Raw genomic sequence first — 20779 nt, 5'->3', positions numbered from 1 at the left:
TATTTTATAAAATTTTTTGTATAAAAAATAAAAAAAAGTCATAGTATAGTATGTCGAAAAATTTCTTGAAAAAAAGTCATATTATAGTATGTTGAAAAATTTCATGAAAAAAAGTCATAGTATAGCATGTCGAAAAAAAATCTTGAAAAAAAGTCATATGTCGAAAAATTGTATAAAAAAGTCATAAAAAAATTGTCAAAAAATTGTATAAAAAAAATTGTATAAAAAATAAAAAAACATAGTATAGCATGTCGAAAAATTTTATGAAAAAAAGTAATATTATAGTATGTCGAAAAATTGTATAAAAAATTGTCATAAAAAAATTGTCAAAAAATTGTATAAAAAAATTGTATAATAAATAAAAAAAAGTCATAGTATAGCATGTCGAAAAATGTCATGAAAGAAAAAGTCATAGTATAGTATGTCAAAAAACTGTATAAAAATAGTCATAGTATAGTATGTCGAAAGAAATTCTTGAAAAAAAAGTCATAGTATAGTGTGTCGAAAAATGTTATGAAAAAGTCATAAAAAAATTGTCAAAAATTTTTATAAAAAAAATTGTATAAAAAATAGAAAAAGTCATAGTATAGCATGTAGAACAATTTCTTGAAAAAAAGTCATAGTATGTCGAAAAATGTCATGAAATAAAAGTCATAGTATAGTGTGTCGAAAAACTTTAAGAAAAACAAAGGTCATAGTCAAAGAATTGTATAAAAAATAGTATGTCGAAAAATTTCATGAAAAAAAGGCATAGTAAATTGTCAAAAAATTGTATAAAAAATAAAAAAGTCATGTCGAAAAATTTCATGAAAAAAAGTCATAGTATGTCGAAAAATGTTATAAAAGAAAAAGTCATAGGGTTATCTATTAAATAGGTTATGGTTATATATTATATTAGGGTTAGGGATATATATCATATAAATGGTAAATTGACTTGCATTTGCTTTTCTAGTCTTCCGACCACTCAAAGCTCTACACTGATGCAAGGTGCCAACTTTGCCCATTAGGATATAATCTAAATACTCATTCACACACCGATGGCTATGCCTTCAGGAGCATTTGGGCTGCTGGAGCGGCCGGGGATCGAACCACCGACCTTCCGATTGGTGGACAACCTGCTCTGCCCTCTGAGCCACAGCCGACCCATATATGTTTAGGGTCATATATATTATATATGGTTAGGGTTATATATTATAAAGGTTATATATTATATTATATTATATACTTATTTTGTAACAATTCAGTAAAATTGACTACAATGTCTGTGTCCCTGTTGCATAACCCCCCAGTGTTATCTGTCGGGCACCGGGCATCGATGTGAGGGTGGGGATGGAACCCCGCTCTGCCGCAGCCAGAACCGGGAACTTAGCAACCAAGCCACCAATGCCACACTGAGGACTGTTCTCTTGGTATATTTGACTTGGTCATTAGAAGTTAGACCTGAAAACAGACTGTGTCACATAAAGATCGAACCCACAACCTCCAGTATTCAAACCAGGTATCTACACACTGAGCTATTTGATCAGATACACAATGTTGTGTTTCTTTCACAATTCATTACATAGTATGTAAAAAAAAAACGAGTATAACAAAGTCAAAGTATAGTATGTCAAAAAAATATAGTAAAGTATGTCGAAAATTACTGTACTATGACTTTTTTCATAAAAATTTTCAGCGTAAATTTTACGCCGTACATGATCAGCTGTAAAATCTCTCTGCGCTGGCTATAATGTTGTTTGAAGTATTATTGATTATTGATTGAGATTGCTAAAGTGAAATAAACTTCATTGTACAGCCAGAGAGCAGTGGTTTGTGATTCTTTGTGTTGTGATAACAGCTGGTTGAGAGAGTCAGTGCTCAGAGTCACCCCTTCACCGTTCAGCCCCATAAAGGACCCCGTATTGGAAACCTCCGTCTTCAGTGTGACTGTAAACCTGAGAATCCTAAATGTAAATAAAGCCATTCAGAAACATGTATGTGATTTATTTCACTGACAGTTTGACAAACCTCTACTGACCTCAGCTGGGCTTCAGACAAACAAACACCTGATCGGATTGTGTGACACACGGTCGACACCAGTTGATAATCATACAGCCCTAAAATACAAACATGAACTAATCACCTGCGTTTCATCGTGATCTCTAAAGTCATGAGAAGCTAAAAAAACAAACATCGGATGTCACAGCGTGCAACAGCGTGCTACTTACCTGATAGACACGGACAGAGTTCTATGACATCACTTCCCATTTACTATGTACAATCTGCACTCATTTACAGTTTTGCCTCGTACGGATATATATATATATCCGGCCACTTTATTAGGTTCACCTATTCAATTGTTTGTTAACACAAATAGCTAATCATCCAATCACATGGCAGCAACTCAATGCATTACGTCATCTAGACGTGGTGAAGACGACTTGCTGAAGTTCAAACCGAGCATCAGAATGGGGAAGAAAGGGGATTTAAGTGACTTTGAACGTGGCATGGTTGTTGGTGCCAGACGGGCTGGTCTGAGTATTAAACTGCTGATCTACTGGGATTTACACCACAACCATCTCTAGGGTTTACAGAGAATGGTCCCAACAAGAGAACAGATCCAGTGAGCGGCGGTTGTGTGGACGGAAATGCCTTGTTGATGTCAGAGGTCAGAGGAGAATGGGCAGAGTGGTTGGAGATGATAGAAAGGCAACAGTAACTCAAATAACCACTCGTTACAACCAAGGTATGCAGAACAGCATCTCTGAACGCACAACACGTCAAACCTTGAAGCAGATGAAGACCACCCGGTACTAGCAAGGTGTACCTAATAAAGAGGACACCACCCGGTACTAGCAAGGTGTACCTAATAAAGTGGCCGGTGAGTGTATATATATAATGCAAAGGACAGAACAGTATCAGGAACCACTGTTGGGAAACAAAAATCTGAGATTTTGAGGATGAAGTCATAATATCTGGAGAAAAAAGTAATCTTGAAATGAGAATAAAGCCATACTACTTTTATGAGGAAAAAGTCACATGACAATAGTCATAATATTAAAAAAAAAAAGTTGCAAAGAACATCAAATTTCATATGATTACGTTGGTAGATTACACTGCACTGCATGTTTTCTCCTTTTCTGACAGGCCATATAGAGCACGTATCATCATTATAGTGTTTATTTTACTCTATTTTATTTAATTACTGAATTATCTTTTATTTTATTAAATTTGTATCATTTTAATACAATCTGCTTATTTTGTGTAGTTTAATAATTTTTATTTATTTATTTTTATTATTATTTATTTTTAATCTTTTATTGTACTATACATTGTGACTTTTTCCTAGTAAAATTGAAAGCTCATTTCCTAATTCTTTCTTCACACATTTAACAACTTTATTTTGATAATATTAACCTTTTTTTTTCTTTGTAACATTATTACTTCATTCCCATTATATTCAGAGTTTTGTCTTTGCAGCATTATTTAGTATTTTCCTTAATGCTCTGGTGGTACGTCATGCTATGATGCTCAGACTGCTGCAGACCTACAGGACAGGATCAGCTCTGAGATGAATCCAGTCAGACGTTCCAGTCCTCTTCTACACTGACCAGATGTTGCCAGATGTGCTCTTGTTATTCAGTGTTCACTAACTGCTTCCATCATTAGTTTCTCAGAGGTCTCCCAGAGCAAAGGGGGGGGGGATGCTTTAGCATGAGGTGACTCACAGTTTCTCACAACGTGCACCGACTACAGCCGACGACGTCACACTCTGAAGCAAGAGAGGAGGAATGATTCACTGGAGTCAGTAGTAGCTGTCGTCCTTTACGATGGGATGTTACCGCTCGTCTAGAGTGTCCGGATCCTGTCCTGGTCCTGGTCCTGGTCCTGGTCCTGGTCCTGGTCCTGGTCCTGGTCCCGCTCCTCTCTCTGCGGCGCTGAGCTATGGATGATTAGGAGTCTTCTATAGAGAACGCTTGCTGTGTGTCGGGGAATCGCTGGGCGTTGTAGTCCGGATCGTCTCTTACTCGCTCTTTGATGTCACTCTTTACCTGGCAGGAGGACAGACAGACAGAGAGACAGACAGACAGAGAGACAGACAAAGAATGACCTCTATATTAAAGTATTAGAGTTAAGTCGTTTCCCATAAAAAGAGACATTTTAGGCAAAAAAAAAAAAATCTGTCTGGAGCCGCAAACCATGTGATCATTGTGATGAAGGTAACACAGTTGATAGTCTAAGTATATAGTATATAAGTCTAATGCAGTGAGGGCCAAAGAGACAATGTACTACGGAGTATTAGGACCACATTGAGGGAAAACACATCTGAGATTTACACAATAGTCAGAATGTTACGAGAAAAATGTAAATAACACGTCAAATGACTACTTTATAATATTATGACTTCATTCTCTAAATCTCAGATTTATTTTTTCCCTCAATGTGGTCCTAATACTCCGTCGTACCGTCGTACCATAGACCTACAACTATGATCAATAAAAATGAAAATGTAAACAAAGAACAGTTATTCATTTCCATGTTTAAACTCCACAGGGAGCCACTGGAGAGGAGCTGAAGAGACGCAGGATGCTGACCCCTGGTCTAGGAAGTTTTCAATAGCAGTTCCAAGGGGGTTAGGATTTGGGGTTAGGGTTAGCCTGGACATCACTCCACGTTTTTATCATTACTTCATCCACGACCATCAGTCGATCCTGGATTAGTTTAGTTTAACAGAGCATTTACCTGTCTGGTGTAGGCCTCCTGCAGCTCGGGCCTCTCCAGCTCCCCCTGCAGGCTGTCCGGGCCGCTGACGGGCAGCGCTCCCGCAGCACGAGCAGCTCGACTCACTGCGTCCGACAGGGACAGGTGTGGTCCTTCACACTGGCTCGTCTGAGGATGGAAACACTACCGTTACTCTCCTGAGAACAAGAACATTAGGACATCTCTGCTCGTCCAGGACAAACACATCTTCAGGATGTATTTAACCGTGGTTGGAACAGACTGGACGCAGGGGGAAATGGTGAGCCGCACTCCGTCTTCCAACATCTCTGTTCTACTGTAGCAAGCTCAACAAGTCACCTTATTCCTTCAGTCTGAGCAGAGCTCAAGACGAGGACAGGCCTTCTCACAGTGTCTTCTGTTAAAGTGAGACTAAAGCGCATGACTCACCTTCCTCCTCTTGGCGGGCATACCGTGCAGGTAGGCGTCGGACAGCGGCGGCTGGGCTTTGATCTTCCTCTGAGACAGCATGTCATGTCTGATGATGGGAACCCATTCCTAGACCAAGACATTATTATACAGTCACAATCCAATGAACTGATGATCGCTTTGCTCATATACGCAACGGATTTACAATGAAGGCACGGCAAAGCACGGATATCTCTAAAGCACTCTTCAACATCAAAGCAATTCAAAGTGCTTTATGGAAAAATAGACTTTAAGCTGGAGGGAGTGTCATGAAATCAGGTTTCCAGTCTGTCTAGACCAGGGGTCAGCGACCTTTAAACATCTGTCTGGAGCCACAAATCATTTGATCAATGTGATGAAGGTAACACAGTTTATAGTCTCAGTATATAGTATATCAGTCTAATGCAGTGAGGGCCAAAGAGACAATGTACTACGGAGTATTAGGGCCACATTGAGGGAAAACACATCTGAGATTTACACAATAAAGTCAGAATATTACGAGAAAAAAAGAAAATAACACGTAAAATGATTACTTTATAATATTATGACTTTATTCTCTAAATCTCAGATGTATTTTTCCCTAAATGTGTTCCTAATACTCCGTCGTACCGTCGTATCATAGACCTACAACAATGATACATAAAAATGAAAATGTAAACAAAGAACAGGTATTCATTTGCATAGTTAAACTCCACAGGGAGCCTCTGGAGAGGAGCTGAAGAGATGCAGGTTGCTGACCTCTGACCTCTGCTCTAGTAAGATGTTGTGATTGACTGTTGAATGCATCACTGAGATCCAATAAGACTGACTGAAATTTGACAAGCGTTAATCTCAATCTGTCATTGTGTTGTTTTTCATGTATTTGTATTTGTATCCTCTACAGTACCTGCCACCTTCAGCACTGATCTAATCTGCCTGTGGCAGCAGGAGGTCTGGGTCAAAGGTCAAAGGTCAGGTCAGTTCTAGTTGTGAACTTTGTGAATACTAAACCTAGACCTGTGCCGAAAGAGAGACGTCCTGATAGCAATCAGCGCTTCATTTCCACATAATCGTGAGAAAACCTCATCCTTACAGGTGGAACGGACGCCGCCCACGGCTCCACCTCAGGGAACGCCCCCTCCCGTCCCGGCGGGGCCCCGGCGGGACGCCGAGGCCGAGCGTCCCCCGATAAGGAGGCGTTTCCTCCAGGAGACGCTCCCCTCTCTCCACCGTCACCCGACGAAGCCATGGCCTCCTCTGCTGTGGTGGCCGGAGCCGGAGACAAACTCTCCTCCATCTGACAGACAGAGAGGGGGGGGGGGTCGATCACATGAAGCATTCATTCCTGTTAACGCTGCAGCAGATACAGAACACATCGACTCACACTGGACTCCGTGTGGTCGGAGCCGGTGAATCTAACAGAGACAAACACCTCTAAAGGGTACGTTGTCGGGCTGCACGGTCTCAACGAGGTGATAATCCAAATAGTTGTGTGTGTGTGTTCATAATTATTAACCCTTTCTCACTCTGCACTTGAAAACATTTAGCAAACAATTAGTCAATTACACTAAAGTTTAAAAGATCTGCTTGAATCATGTATTGATTAAATAGAAGTTTCCATGAGGGAAGTCATGGATTTGGATTTGTTGCTGATAACCAGGAATATAGAATAACAGCAGAGTGATCTCACTGAGTGGCTGAAATCATTTCTTCTCTTTAATAAAGACTCACGTTGACGCCGGGACTCTCTGAAGCCGGTTCCTCGGCCTCGGTCCTCCTCTGGTTCCACCGGCCCTGAAACGACACCGTAGTGTTCATTTGAACTCTTCACTGAAGCTGGGCCCAAAATATTCTAAATACTGGTTTTAAACACAGCGTTGTTAGAGCAGGGCTTTGTTATAGGGTATAATACAGTATTTAGTCAGGTGCATATTCACTTTGATCATAACTTGATCCATCTGAGCCACGTGTGAGTCTAGAGGCAGCTGGAGATATTTCATTAATGTGTGCAGTGTGTCCAGCGACAGCAGCACTAATGACTCATCTATTACCTGTGTGTAGATGATGTAGTGCTGGATTTGGTCCTCGGTAATCGGGTTGTGCTCCAGAATGACGTGCAGCCTCATGGACATCATACTGGTCAGCCAGTTGACCAGACTGGGATTGACTTCTGCAGACATCCTCCTCTACACAAAACCAGAAACATGCAGTAACATCCAGCTGCTGACTTTGTTGTTATCACACATAATGCTGCGTTTCTAAATGATGATGAGGACTAACAATGCGGTGGTTGATGACTGCAGTCAGCGATCTCTGTTCTCCTCCGAGGCAGTGCAGGTTCAGAGCCAGACACTCGAACAGGCCCCGAGTGCACAGCAGCAGCAGGCGGGGGCCGAACGCATGATCTGCATGAAGAGACAGAAAGAAACACTCACACTTCGTCGTTTTCACATCAGAGCTACACCGACATGTGAGGAGCTGCAGGAGACGCATCTAGAGGACGAGAGATGATACGGAGCAGTCATCCCTTATAAGCTCATAGTCAACCATGAACATCTCCTCCAACGGAGGATCCTGCAGCTCCCGACAGTGTAGGATTCCTCTCCTAGATATCAGCCCAGATACGAGTAGAGGAAGGTGATGAAGGTGATGAAGGTGATGAAAGGTTCTCTCAGTGAGGGCTGATGTCCTACTCTGAGGTTCTTGATAAATATGGTCCTTAGAGCTTTGAAAGGGTGTTACCATGACAACCCATCACTGACGGAAGGTGTTCTTTAACATGTTGTCATCACCTTCAGGGCTCTGTGTCTTCAGGCTGTATCCTAGGTAACGGTGACTCGTCTTACCGTTGGGGTGCAGGATGTGTGAGGCCATCTGTGTGAACTGCTGTCTGAGGAAGGACAGGTTGGTCTGAACAATGTCCACTCCCTCTCGCGCCGTCACTGTGGCCTAGACACAACACACAAACTTATGTCCATCACTACACACCTAACACACAGCAAAGCACAATCAATAGACCATAGTGTCTGCGTGAGGTTTGTATCCTTACGAAGCTCTCGGCGATGTACTCCTCCAGTCCGTTGATGAGGTCCTCGGCTGCTGTCTGCAGAGAGGACAATGTGTGAGTTTTTTCTGGGAAACATCAAGTACAAGTACACAAGTTCACAACACTGTCCACAAAGTATAAAATAACAAACTGTTATCTTTCTCTGATCTTTTTGGCCTCGTCATCGTCTCCAGGGAATGTCTCTCTCTCATTAAAGTGTCCTGCACAGTCAGCTGAGTGAACTGTATTCATCTGATGATGGAGGGACGTCCTGTGAACCACAGAGGGAGGCGTATCCTCTGAGGCTGTACAAATAAAACTGACCTGACTTGATTGACTTGAGTGTTATTTTGGTCGTCGGTACGTTACAATAATAAATGATTGGCTTTTTGCTAGCGGTGCTTTTGTTTGTTGCTCTTGCAGCGGCGTGGTGAATGTGGTTGTCGTTGGCGCTCCACCGCCTGTCTGCGGTGAAACACGGTGCAACACAGATGACAGCAAAACACAAGAGACTCTCACACTGAGCTGACATGAATAAATCAGGTAAAAGAACATCAATAAAGAGTCTCATAGTGCGTTTATGGTTGGTGGTGTTTGGCCGCGGGGAGGTAGGGCTCAGCGGAGTGGAGGAGAGACGGCGTTGGAGAGTTGATGGCGGGTGCACTTGTTGCGTTGCTGTACGGGAAAGCATGGCGATTCAAAATACCCGTATGACTGCTGACGTAAAACGAAGGATCTGATCGGGACATCGGTTAACAGCAGGCGTCACATCGTGGCGCCGTGACACGTGATGAATACTGGACATAAAAACCTGACAAAGACTAAACTGCTTGTTAATCAGATGTGTCTGCTTTCTGGTGACCCAGCCAACATCATCTAGTATCATGAACCATCGATGAAGTGACGTCATCACGTGTCAGTACTTACAGCGATATTGGCGTCGGTGGGCTCTCGGCCCTGGAGGTAGTGTTCAGAGAAGAAGTCAGTGAGTTGTGGCTGGATGCGGCTCAGAGGCTGGGCGTTACCGTGAAGCAGCAGCACCATGTCCACCATGGAGAAGCTCTGACACACCAGGGACAGCAGGTCACCGAAGAACCCTGCCGGGATGAAAGACACGTTATCGGTACGGCGGTGACCACGTCTGTCTGTCCGGGTCAAAGTGATCACTACGAGCAGGTGATTCTTATAACAGACGCTGTGACTCACCAACAGCGTCTCCAGAGCCGGGGGTGAACAGGTTGCTGGTCTGGGACAGTCTCTGGATGAACTGGGCGATGCTCTCTCCGCTGCCCTGCTGCGCCCCCAGAGAGCTCATCATGGTGGACAGAACTCCCTGCACGATGCCGGTGAACAGCTCTGGGCTCAGGGAGTCTCCGCCCGCACCGCCGCCGCCGGCCGGAGGAGGAGGAGGAGGAGGAGGAGGCGGGGCAGAGCCGGTGGACTGAGGGGGGGTCGGGGCACCGGGGGCACCGGGGCCACCGGGGCCACCGGGGCCAGCGGCAGGTGGCTGGGCAGAAAGAACAACATGTTCATGGTTCTGTTGAGCTGCAAACAAAACCAGTAAACATCCAGAGGTTTTCTGCATCTACAGATACACTGAGTCACTGAAGGGCTAAACCTCTTTGTGACGGAGTAGCTCCGTCACTGACGGTGGTTACAGAGAAGGTAACACTCAGTGAACTCACAGATTGCATTTTGGATTATTTTTTTTGCCTGTTTCTGACAGAAAAGTATGAAGTTATTGAGGAACTATATTTTCAGTGCTATTTGATGTTTTTGTACATTATTGCTTATTTTCTATTTTTTCACATTTTGTAATTCTTGGCACTGCTTGCACTTTGGGAGGCCGGCACAATAAAAGAGACTATTACAACGTTTATTCTACTACGACAGTGTTTTCATGTTGTACGGAGGTTTGAAGTAAAACCCCGCGACAGTCTTAAAAGGAAAAAAATAATACTTAAACTAACACCAATCATTTGACTCTTCACAAGACAAGCACGCCACCATATTCTGGTTTCCTGTAGCTCGCCCTGAACTCACCTGGAAGAAGTCTGACACGCCCTGGAAGAAGCCGGGCACCCCCGGCAGCGTCACGGTGATGGAGGGAGCCGGTCCAGACCCGGCTGCTCCTCCCAGCAGAGAGCCCAGCAGCTGGTCCAGATTGGCCTCCGGACCGCCGTCTGCCGGCTGGCCTACGGAGGCCGTGTTGGTGGTGTGGGTGGACGTCTGTCCGGAGGTGTTGGCAGAGGGAGGAGGAGGAGACGTGGAGGAGGAGGACTGAGAGCTGGTCCAAGAGGACGAGGACATGGGATCACCTAGAGGAGCTACAGAAACAGGACATTATTATTATTATTATTGTTATTATTATTATTAATATTCTAAGTATAGCCATACTGGATTATTGAGACCATGCTGATATTGACGGTGAGAGTTTAAAAACTTGTATAACAATATAGTCGTATAGCTGACAGTAAACCTATTCTGACACGGATCCCTTAGATTCATTTTTTCTTTATGACCAAGATACAGTGTATATATATATATTTATATATATATATGCCGAGTGTCACTGCCTCCTGGTGGACAAACCATGAGATGCAGAGGCTGTTTCTAAATGACCTCAAACCTGGTATGACATATCTGTAGTGCAATTTCTTGTAACTTATTGGCCGACATATACACAATACAGAATTACCTGCAATAAGCTAATATCGATCGCTCTCCATCGCTCTAAAATAAGTAGTTTGACACCTGATTTCAGCGCTGCTGTCAAAGTTAGGTTATTATTTTGTGATTATGCAGAACAGACATTACAAAATCAACCTGCACTTATCTTCTGCATTTCCACATAACTCCAGTACAACGTACAGCAACATGACAACAACTCAACTTTATAAGATTCTTCATAAACGTTCAGGTGCATTCATTAAATGTGACCTCTGCATTCAACCCATCCTGAGCATTTAGGAGCAACTCGGGGGTTCAGTGTCTCGCTCAAAGACACTCGGACGTGCAGACAGTAGGAGCCGGGGATCAAACCGCCAACGTTGTTGTGACGACCCGTTCTACCCGCTGAGCCACAGACGACTCTAAAGACTCACTGTCGCTGGGATGGATTATTATTGAACTCCAGCAAGTTTCCGTTCTCTGCAGGCTGTCATGTTGATAGCTACTCTGACTGTAAAACATACACATGCACACCTCTCATACAGATAAATAGTAGCGGTGGCATATCAAGCTCCTAATGCACTTCATAAAGACATGTATAGAAAGAGTTGTCACTGACCCGACTGCCCCGGCATCAGCAGCTGTCCGACCAGACCGCTGATCATCTGGCTGAGGGACGAGGGAGCCAGAGAGGAGCCCTGCTCACAGAGGAGGAACACGTTATTACTCCCTATCATTCAATATACATATTATATACTTCAATATCCTATACTGACGGAGCTAGAGCTGCAACAGGTAGTTGATTAAGTAAAAAAATAATGATAATCTTCTTCAAGTTGTTCAAATGTGAAATGTGCTGCTTGTCCTCGTCTTGTTTTGACTGCTATCACCGGGTTCTGCTCACACGTACTGTATAAACCAACAGAACTCGGTCTCATTTATACTTTGTGGAGATGATAACGGGCTCCGTGCTGCGGTGCACTCGGCTCTCAGATTTCACTAAACATCTTAACGTGATATTGAATTTAATATTTCTGTATTTTGGACTGTCTGACATTTGATGACTTTAAAGGGACTGTTTGTAACTTCTTACACGTATAACTCCAGTGAAGCAGCAAAACCTCTTGGTTGTATCTAGTGAAGCTGTTAAACAGTGTTGGCCGCGGTCGGAGGACGCGGAGGAGACCGTAGCTTTGGTCTCCAGGACCGGAGTCTCTGCTCCTCTGCTCCTCTGCCTGCCTTCACTCACACACCACGCTCCTTCTCTCTCTCTCTCTCCACCTCTCACGTGCATGCTGCTCACTCCACACTGCAGAAGAGTTAGTTTAGCTCTGAGAATATCTAGTGAATGTTCAGTGGACGTTTGTGCAGAAATAACTGCTGCAGCTCCTCCAGACCAACAGAGGTTTCCCGTGTCTTGTGAAGTGACGGGGCTCCGCAGAGAGAAACGTTATCGTCTCCCCCGTTCCCTCCGGCCGCGGTCGGGAGGCTGAGGCAGGAAAAGCCAACACTAGGATCAGCATTGATTCATGGAGAGACCTTGGTCTGGTCAGCTAACATTACTGCCAAGCAGCTGAGATATAGAGTGATATTGTGCTTTTAGCTGACGTGTGTCTCCTCACTGTGTTGAGTGATGCTCCTTCATGTCTATGTAGAGCGAGCACAAGCGCCAGCAACAGGACGCTGACTTTAGTTGACTTAACGGACACAGGTGAAGCTGTTAACAACACATTTATGATTCTCACAGAGCTCCTTTAACTTGGGCTCGAGGACATTTTGACGGTATTATATAAATGTTTTCTGATGTTCTATCAAACAAACAATGACTGGCTTAATCAATAATGTAAATCTTTAGTTGCAGCTCTAGTTAGACGTAGTTAATCCACTCTGTGTCGGTGTTACCGGGCCTGGCTGCTGACCAGCTGTGGGTACACTGGCCCTCAGGTTGATGGTGGTTCCTCTTGTTCCCACAGGCTGAGGGATGCGGGGGGAGAAGGACGGTCTGGTGATGACAACCCGTCCCTGAGCAGCGTGGGGGGGCTGTGGGGAAGCGGTTCCCTCCGTGCCGGCTGTCGAGCCGGGGACAGACACCATCTGTGCCGGGTGGCCGGCCGAGGCTGCCGTGGCCATGGCGGCGGCTTGGTGGGAGATCTGGTGGACGATGGCCTGCATGAACTCGGGGGGCAGTCCTGAGTACACAGAGAGGTTTCAATGTCCACTTCAAGTTCTCCGAGTCAGCTTTTACTACGGCATCAAACTACCCAATCACAGAGCAGCACTCACCAGGCTGACCGGTGCCGGCGGTATTCGGCTGTCCTGGAACCTGAGAGCCGGCGGCGGACTCGCCTGTTCAACACAACAAGAGCAGAAACCCATCATGTTCACAGTGAGAGTCCAGGAGGGACGGTGGTGAGACGGAACAAGAGATATGATATACATGTTTATATTATTATGACTGTAAGTTCACACATCTGCTTCTTCAGTGAATGTGATGACTTACTTTCCCTCGGAGGGTTCAGATCAAGTCTTAGCTTGTGAAATCATGTGTCCGAGGTGAGGAAGGCACTACGGCAACAGAATGGTGATTCATATTTGACCAGTGCTGCCCGGTCTGACAGCCGGATCACAGGTCACAAGCTTCACCAGTAGTGACACCATACCGTCAGCACACGTACCATCAATGTTCATCTGCATCATGACTACCGGCTCCATGGTCTGGTGGGTGATCCGGATCACTCGGGGCCCTCCCTGTCCCTGTTGATGACTGGTCCCGTTGGACGGGAGAGGCAGAGTCTGGCCTGCAGCCTGCTGATCCGATTGGCCGGCGCCGTGAGAGGGCTGTCGTTGTCCTTCAGCCGCCTGTCTCCCACCAGACGTCATGGTCACCGTCGTCCCCAAGTTGATCTGGAGGAGAAAGACATATTTACCACACGGTCCAGTACAAACTGACAGTAAATAACAGACGTGGTGATGTGAAGTTTGAACAGATAACTGTTGGTGATGTACAAAGATGTCTAAAGGATTCTGATACAATTCCTCCACTTGTCAAATGAATGTTGATATTTCAGTTAACAGCCACCACACTAATCCTTTTACCTCGGGGTACGTTGCTCTGAGGATCAGAGAAGCATATTGACATGCAAATACTCGATATGCTCAAGAGACGGGTGAGTGGACTTGATCATGGGATGTACATCACCGTACCCCCAGTGAGAATTAGGAAATTACAGCTCTGTAAAATAAAGCTTTTCTACACATTCTAATAGATGTTCACAGTCCGGAGCAACAGTTTAACATCCATCTGTGTTTCTGATCTAGCAGAATGATTGTGTTATATTATAATACTACAGTATGTCTCCACAGCTGACAGAAGTGACTCCACACTGAAGATCAGAGGTGATGTGTGAACCTACTGGGAGGGACATGTGTGGCAGACCGGCCTGGAGCAGGACTGGGTGGCTGTAGTGGGCCATCGGACGGACCATGTACAGGTGACGTGGAGGAGAGGTCGCCAGGTTACAGCGTAGGTCACCGAGGACGACTAAGCTGTTGCCGAGGAGACGCAGAGCATCTCCGACCAGGTTGAGAATGCGCTGATCCTCCTCCCTCTCCTGGGTCTGTGGAAGCAGACGGACTGTTATTAACACAGTTTAATAAGTCGTACAAGTTCTAGTAGTAAAGAGAATGATAAAGATGTGTTCAATATTAACTTTGATTTGATAATATAGTGCTCATCTGCACTGACCATCACACCGTAGGTAGATATTACATACATAGTCCCTCCCACTGAAGGAACGAGGAGAGAGGAAACCCGAGGCTTTCATCGAGGAGACCGCTGTTCGTGTCCCGTGAGTTCAATTTCACGTTACAATCAGCTGTCTGTTCGTGTCCCGCGTTCACAACGTTCAGTGCCCAACCATGTAGTTCTTTCCTACACCTGACAATAGTGGTTTTGTTGTCAAGAAAAAGTGACACCAAGGGGCGCGACACCAAGGGATGTTACACCAAGGGATGTTACAACAAGGGATGTGACACCAAGGGATGTGACAACAAGGGATGTGACACCAAGGGATGTGACACCAAGGGATGTTACACCAAGGGATGTTACACCAAGGGATGTGACAACAAGGGATGTGACACCAAGGGATGTGACACCAAGGGATGTTACACCAAGGGATGTTACAACAAGGGATGTGACACCAAGGGATGTGACAACAAGGGATGTGACACCAAGGGATGTGACACCAAGGGGCGCGACAACAAGGGATGTGACACCAAGGGATGTTACACCAAGGGATGTTACAACAAGGGATGTGACACCAAGGGATGTGACACCAAGGGATGTGACACCAAGGGGCGCGACAACAAGGGATGTGACACCAAGGGATGTTACACCAAGGGATGTGACACCAAGGGATGTTACACCAAGGGGCGCGACAACAAGGGATGTGACACCAAGGGATGTTACACCAAGGGATGTTACACCAAGGGATGTGACAACAAGGGATGTGACACCAAGGGATGTGACACCAAGGGATGTTACACCAAGGGATGTTACACCAAGGGATGTTACACCAAGGGATGTTACACCAAGGGGCGCGACAACAAGGGATGTTACACCAAGGGGCGCGACAACAAGGGATGTGACACCAAGGGATGTGACACCAAGGGGCACAACAAAGCGGTGTTATGTGAAAAGATTGGGCTTAAAACTTCAACCATTGGTAAAGTGAAAATGAAACTGAACGTTGTGAAAACGGGACACGAACCAACAGCTGATGGTAACGTGACGTGCGGGACACGGAGCATCAGTAAACAAGATATATACGTATGTGTGATATGTGTGAGAGGTCGTTCTCCCTCCTTACATTGTTGTTGTAGTCTGCTGAAGTGGCCGCTACAAGAATGGAGTGGGTCCTCTCTATGAAGGGACGTAAGCTCTCCTCCACCCTCCGGACCTCAGAGAGAACCTCCACGAACTCCGCTGGACTCGGGTGACTGAGGACAAACAGAGGACAGGAGGAGTCAGCACTACAAAAGGTCCTGCAGAGACCCACAGATGGGACGCCGTTATCCAGAGGACGTATCCGTGTACGGATCACATGTTAATATCTGGTATTATTGGAGCCATGCGGTCCACGACTCTGACTCACTTGGGCCCGGTGTTGGCTGGTCCCTCCGTCTGGGTGGAGGTGGAGGATGACGGAGCAGCAGGAGGAGAGCTGGTGTCCATGAGTTGTGATGCTGCTGCCGCTCTGACAGAGGAGGAAGACGGCGGCGGCGGTTGGGAGGAAGAGGACTGAAGTACCTCTGGCTGTGAATGGGAGCTGCTGTCACCGGACACTCCCTACAACACATGAACACATCACAAGACACACAAACACATACTGAGTACTGAGGGCCGTCCTGTTGGTTCAGATATGACATGAAAGCTGTATATCCATCTGAAAGGCCAGCATCCTGCTCAGGGACACTTCGACATGTGTCCAACCTCCACCCTTCCAACTGGAGGGCGACCCGCTCTGTCCTCTGAGCCACAGTAATGTCCTCCACCTTCCTCATCTGACACATAACAGACAGACTGCACTCAGCTGTTTACTACGACACATTATTAAAGTAAACGTCTTTTAACAGTACGACTTTATTCTAAAAATATGACGTCTTTTTCTTGGAAAATTCCAACTTTTTTCCTCAAGATGTTTTCCTCTCATAGTAATCCTAACGCTGCATGGCGAAGTTACAATTTTGCGTCCGCTCGTAAAGTTCTAACTTTATTTTCGGAATATTACGACTTTTTTTTCTCGTAAAGTTCTGACTTTATTTTGTAATATTCTGTCTTTATTGTGTTTATGTATCATTGTTGTAGGTCTATGGTACGACGGTACGACGGAGTATTAGGGCCACATTGAGGAAAAAAAATAAATCTGAGATTTAGAGAATAAAGTCATAATATTATAAAGTAGTCATTTATTTTTTTCTCGTAAAGTTATGACTTTATTGTGTAAATCTCAGATGTGTTTTCCCTCAATGTGGCCCTAATACTCCGTAGTACATTGTCTCTTTGGCCCTCACTGCATTAGACTGATATACTTAGACTATAAATTGTGTTACCTTCATCACCATGATCACATGTTTTGCGGCTCCAGACAGATTTATTTATTTTGTGCCTAAAATGTCTCTTTTGATAGTAAAGGTTGCTGACCCCTGACCCCTGACCCCTGACCCAAAGCATGGTGGGAATTGTAGTGCCAAAACTAAAAACACATACATAACTTAATAATTGTGAAAATGCTGTATGACTTGCTCAGCTAAGCTAAGCTATGTAGTGACCGTGCTATCAGGCTGTAAAGAACAACGTACCTCCAGCCTGTGGATGAGGAAGCGAGCGTCTCTTAGCAGGTTCTCGGCCAGCTGCAGCCTCATCCTGGGCTCACTCTGCACTGACTGGTCCAAGTTGATCTGCACGTCCACCGAGCCGTTGCTCTGCACACACAAACATCAGTCAGCTCTAGCAGTCATGAAGCATGATGTCATTGTTCACCTTCAGAACAGTACAGTGAAGCTTTGGTTTGCATGCAGCAGACACATCCCACCTGCATCTGCTGAGGGTCCATGATGTTGACGGGCAGGTTGAAGGTCCCCAGCATCACGTAGCTGTTGCTGTTGCGGTCATGCGGTGCACCCTGGGAGGAGGTGGAGGCGTGACTGCTGCTGCTGCCTCCGCCCTCTGCCCCCCCGCTGGAAACACCCGCACCCCCACATCCAGGCATGGTGGCCTGAGGCGGGGCACGCTCCACCAGGTGGATCACCTTTCCATCTACATCTGATGGAGAAACAAAGGGATGGATGAATATTCCCCGATCACACTGAGAAGCATGATATGTTTTTGTTTTTTTTCTATTTAGTGAGACGATGCACATCAAGAGAGACAAAACCCACAGGTTTCATGTACTCACTGTATTCATTCAGCGTCCTGTCATCCTGCAGCACTCTGCCCTGGTAGATGAGCCTCTGCTTGTCCACCGGGATCTCCACCGAGGCTGCGATGTGTTCCTTAAACTGCTTCACTGTCAGCTGGTGGCACAAACACACAACACACAACACACAACACACACCACACAACACACGCACACACAACACACAGGCTGTCATTGAAACAGGGGGGGGGCAGATGAGTGGAAGTAAAGCACTGACTGATTGTAATGATGAATTAAAGCCTCACCTCTCCTCTGACTGTGTATCTTCTGCTCTGAGAGTCCAGAGTCTTCACGGTGACGTCAGTCAGGCTGCTGGACTCAGACATCCTCAAGGTCTGAAATCAAGTCAGAACCGTAAAACACGTAGCTGATGTTCACTAATGTTCACTGATATTCACTGATGTTCACTAATGTTTCCTAATGTTCACTAATATTCACTGATGTTCCCTAATGTTCACCAATGTTTCCGAATGTTCACTAATGTTCACTAATGTTTCCGAATGTTCACTGATGTTTCCTTATGTTCACTAATATTCTAATATTTACTAATGTTCACTAATATTTACTAATGTTCTGTTTACTAATGTTTTACTGTTCACTAATGTTTCCTAATGTTCACTGATGTTCACTAATATTCACTGATGTTCACTAATATTCACTAATGTTTCCCAATTTTCACTAATGTTCACTGATGTTTCCTAATATTTACTAATGTTCTAATGTTTACTAATGTTTTACTGTTCACTAATGTTTCCTAATGTTCACTAATATTCACTGATGTTCACTAATGTTCACTGATGTTTCCTTATGTTCACTAATGTTTACTAATATTCTAATATTTACTAATGTTCACTAATATTTACTAATGTTCTGTTTACTAATGTTTTACTGTTCACTAATGTTTCCTAATGTTCACTGATGTTCACTAATATTCACTGATGTTCACTAATGTTTCCCAATTTTCACTAATGTTCACTGATGTTTCCTAATGTTCACTAATGTTCTAATGTTCACTAATATTTACTAATGTTCACTGATGTTTCCTAATGTTCACTAATATTTCCTAATATTTACTAATGTTCACTGATGTTTCCCAATGTTCACTAATATTTACTAATGTTCACTAATATTTACTAATGTTCACTGATGTTTCCTAATGTTCACTAATATTTACTAATGTTCTAATGTTCACTAATATTTCCTAATGTTCACTGATGTTTCCTAATGTTCACTAATATTTACTAATGTTCACTAATGTTTCCTAATGTTCACTAATATTTACTAATGTTCACTGATGTTTCCTAATGTTCACTAATATTTACTAATGTTCACTAATATTTACTAATGTTCACTAATATTTACTAATGTTCACTGATGTTTCCTAATGTTCACTAATATTTACTAATATTCACTAATGTTTCCTAATGTTCACTAATGTTTCCTAATGTTCACTAATGTTTCCTAATGTTCACTAATATTTCCTAATGTTCACTGATGTTTCCTAATGTTCACTAATATTTACTAATGTTCACTAATATTTACTAATATTTCCTAATGTTCACTAATATTTACTAATGTTCACTAATATTTCCTAATGTTCACTGATGTTTCCTAATGTTCACTAATATTTACTAATGTTCACTAATGTTTCCTAATGTTCACTAATGTTTCCTAATGTTCACTAATGTTCTAATGTTCACTAATATTTACTAATGTTCACTAATGTTTCCTAATGTTCACTAATATTTACTAATATTCACCAATGTTCACTAATGTTTCCTAATGTTCACTAATATTTACTAATATTCACTAATGTTTCCTAATGTTCACTAATGTTTCCTAATGTTCACTAATGTTTCCTAATGTTCACTAATATTTACTAATATTCACTAATGTTCACTAATGTTCACTAATGTTTCCTAATGTTCACTAATATTTACCAATGTTCACTAATGTTCACTAATGTTTCCTAATGTTCACTAATATTTACTAGTATTCACTAATGTTCACTAATGTTTCCTAATGTTCACTAATATTTACTAATATTCACTAATGTTCACTAATGTTTCCTAATGTTCACTAATGTTTCCTAATGTTCACTAATGTTTCCTAATGTTCACTAATATTTACTAATATTCACTAATGTTCACTAATGTTTCCTAATGTTCACTAATGTTCACTAATATTTACTAATGTTTCCTAATGTTCACTAATATTTACTAATATTCACTAATGTTCACTAATGTTTCCTAATGTTCACTGATGTTTCCTAATGTTCACTAATATACATCAGGTTTAATGTGTAATGTGTTAGATGGTAAAGAGGAACCAAGCTGAACTAATCATGAGGTTAATACTCAGAGAGATGCAGCACCTTCAGCACCTTCAGCTTCTTCAGCACCTTCAGCTTCTTCAGCACCTTCAGCACCTTCAGCTTCTTCAGCTTCTTCAGCACCTTCAGCTTCTTCAGCACCTTCAGCTTCTTCAGCTTCAGCACCTTCTTGTTGTTGTTGTTAGCTTGTTAGCCAGCTAGCTAATCCCTAAGGTAATCTCTCCTCCGGAGAGGAGGGTAGTCGTCCAGGGTAGTCGTCCAGGTTCAGGTGAAGGTCTTGCTGTCTGTTAAACTCTGTAACAGCCTGGAGGATGTTGGTTTAGAGGTAACATCCGGTGAGCAGCTGGTCTTCAGGTCGATCAGCTGTTAGCTCACTAGCTTCATTATTTCCTCCCAACTAAACACGACCCTGAACGCAACGTCAGAAGGACCCCGCAGTGACGTAGCAGTGACGTAGCGAGAGGCGTCTGTTTCATGCCTGAGCGTCTTTGTGTCACTTTGGTGAACATTATTTAATTTATTTAAAACTGTTGGAACGTGCCAATTATTTCTACTTTCACCTCAATGTGTGATTAAGTAAACAAACAAAGTGATTTATTATTATTATTA

The 20779-nt window shown here is 43.6% G+C and overlaps 1 protein-coding gene across 3 annotated transcripts; it reads right to left on the bottom strand.

Annotated features, from left to right (window-relative positions):
- Positions 1–1968: 1968 nt before the first annotated feature.
- On the bottom strand, positions 1969–20589 carry bag6l (BCL2 associated athanogene 6, like). 3 transcript variants are annotated; one of them, XM_074613307.1, is made up of 25 exons: positions 20178–20589; positions 18084–18173; positions 17818–17935; positions 17455–17684; positions 17222–17344; positions 16015–16208; positions 15730–15859; positions 14275–14478; positions 13537–13765; positions 13145–13207; positions 12764–13050; positions 11481–11559; positions 10235–10518; positions 9398–9698; positions 9119–9288; positions 8195–8248; positions 7992–8094; positions 7426–7550; positions 7197–7331; positions 6877–6939; positions 6239–6442; positions 5149–5256; positions 4723–4869; positions 2846–4031; positions 1969–2806 (listed from the first exon to the last, which is right to left on the bottom strand). In XM_074613307.1, exons 2-24 carry the CDS (start codon positions 18162–18164, stop codon positions 3933–3935), a joined length of 3531 nt encoding a protein of 1176 aa, XP_074469408.1. In that variant the 5' UTR covers positions 18165–18173; positions 20178–20589; the 3' UTR covers positions 1969–2806; positions 2846–3932. The 3 variants fall into 3 exon arrangements, with proteins under 3 accessions (XP_074469408.1, XP_074469406.1, XP_074469405.1); XM_074613305.1 differs by having other exon boundaries at positions 20196–20589; XM_074613304.1 differs by lacking the exon at positions 20178–20589 and adding an exon at positions 18462–19053 and having other exon boundaries at positions 18084–18230.
- Positions 20590–20779: the final 190 nt, after the last annotated feature.

Source organism: Sebastes fasciatus, chromosome 17, assembly GCF_043250625.1.
Source record: "Sebastes fasciatus isolate fSebFas1 chromosome 17, fSebFas1.pri, whole genome shotgun sequence".
Lineage (NCBI taxonomy): Eukaryota > Metazoa > Chordata > Actinopteri > Perciformes > Sebastidae > Sebastes > Sebastes fasciatus.
Note: the sequence above shows the minus strand (reverse complement) of the source record. Positions and strands in the feature narration are given on the sequence as shown.

Bases quoted from the DNA above. Each gene is read 5' to 3' on its own strand.
- bag6l (XM_074613307.1), bottom strand. From the start codon at position 18,164: ATGTCTGAGTCCAGCAGCCTGACTGACGTCACCGTGAAGACTCTGGAC. The intron at 17,936-18,083 runs GTGAGGCTTTAA...TTGTGCCACCAG, and splicing joins GATACACAGTCAGAGGAGAG to CTGACAGTGAAGCAGTTTAA. The intron at 4,032-4,722 runs GTAAATGCTCTG...TCCTCCTGCCAG, and splicing joins AGGAGGCCTACACCAGACAG to GTAAAGAGTGACATCAAAGA.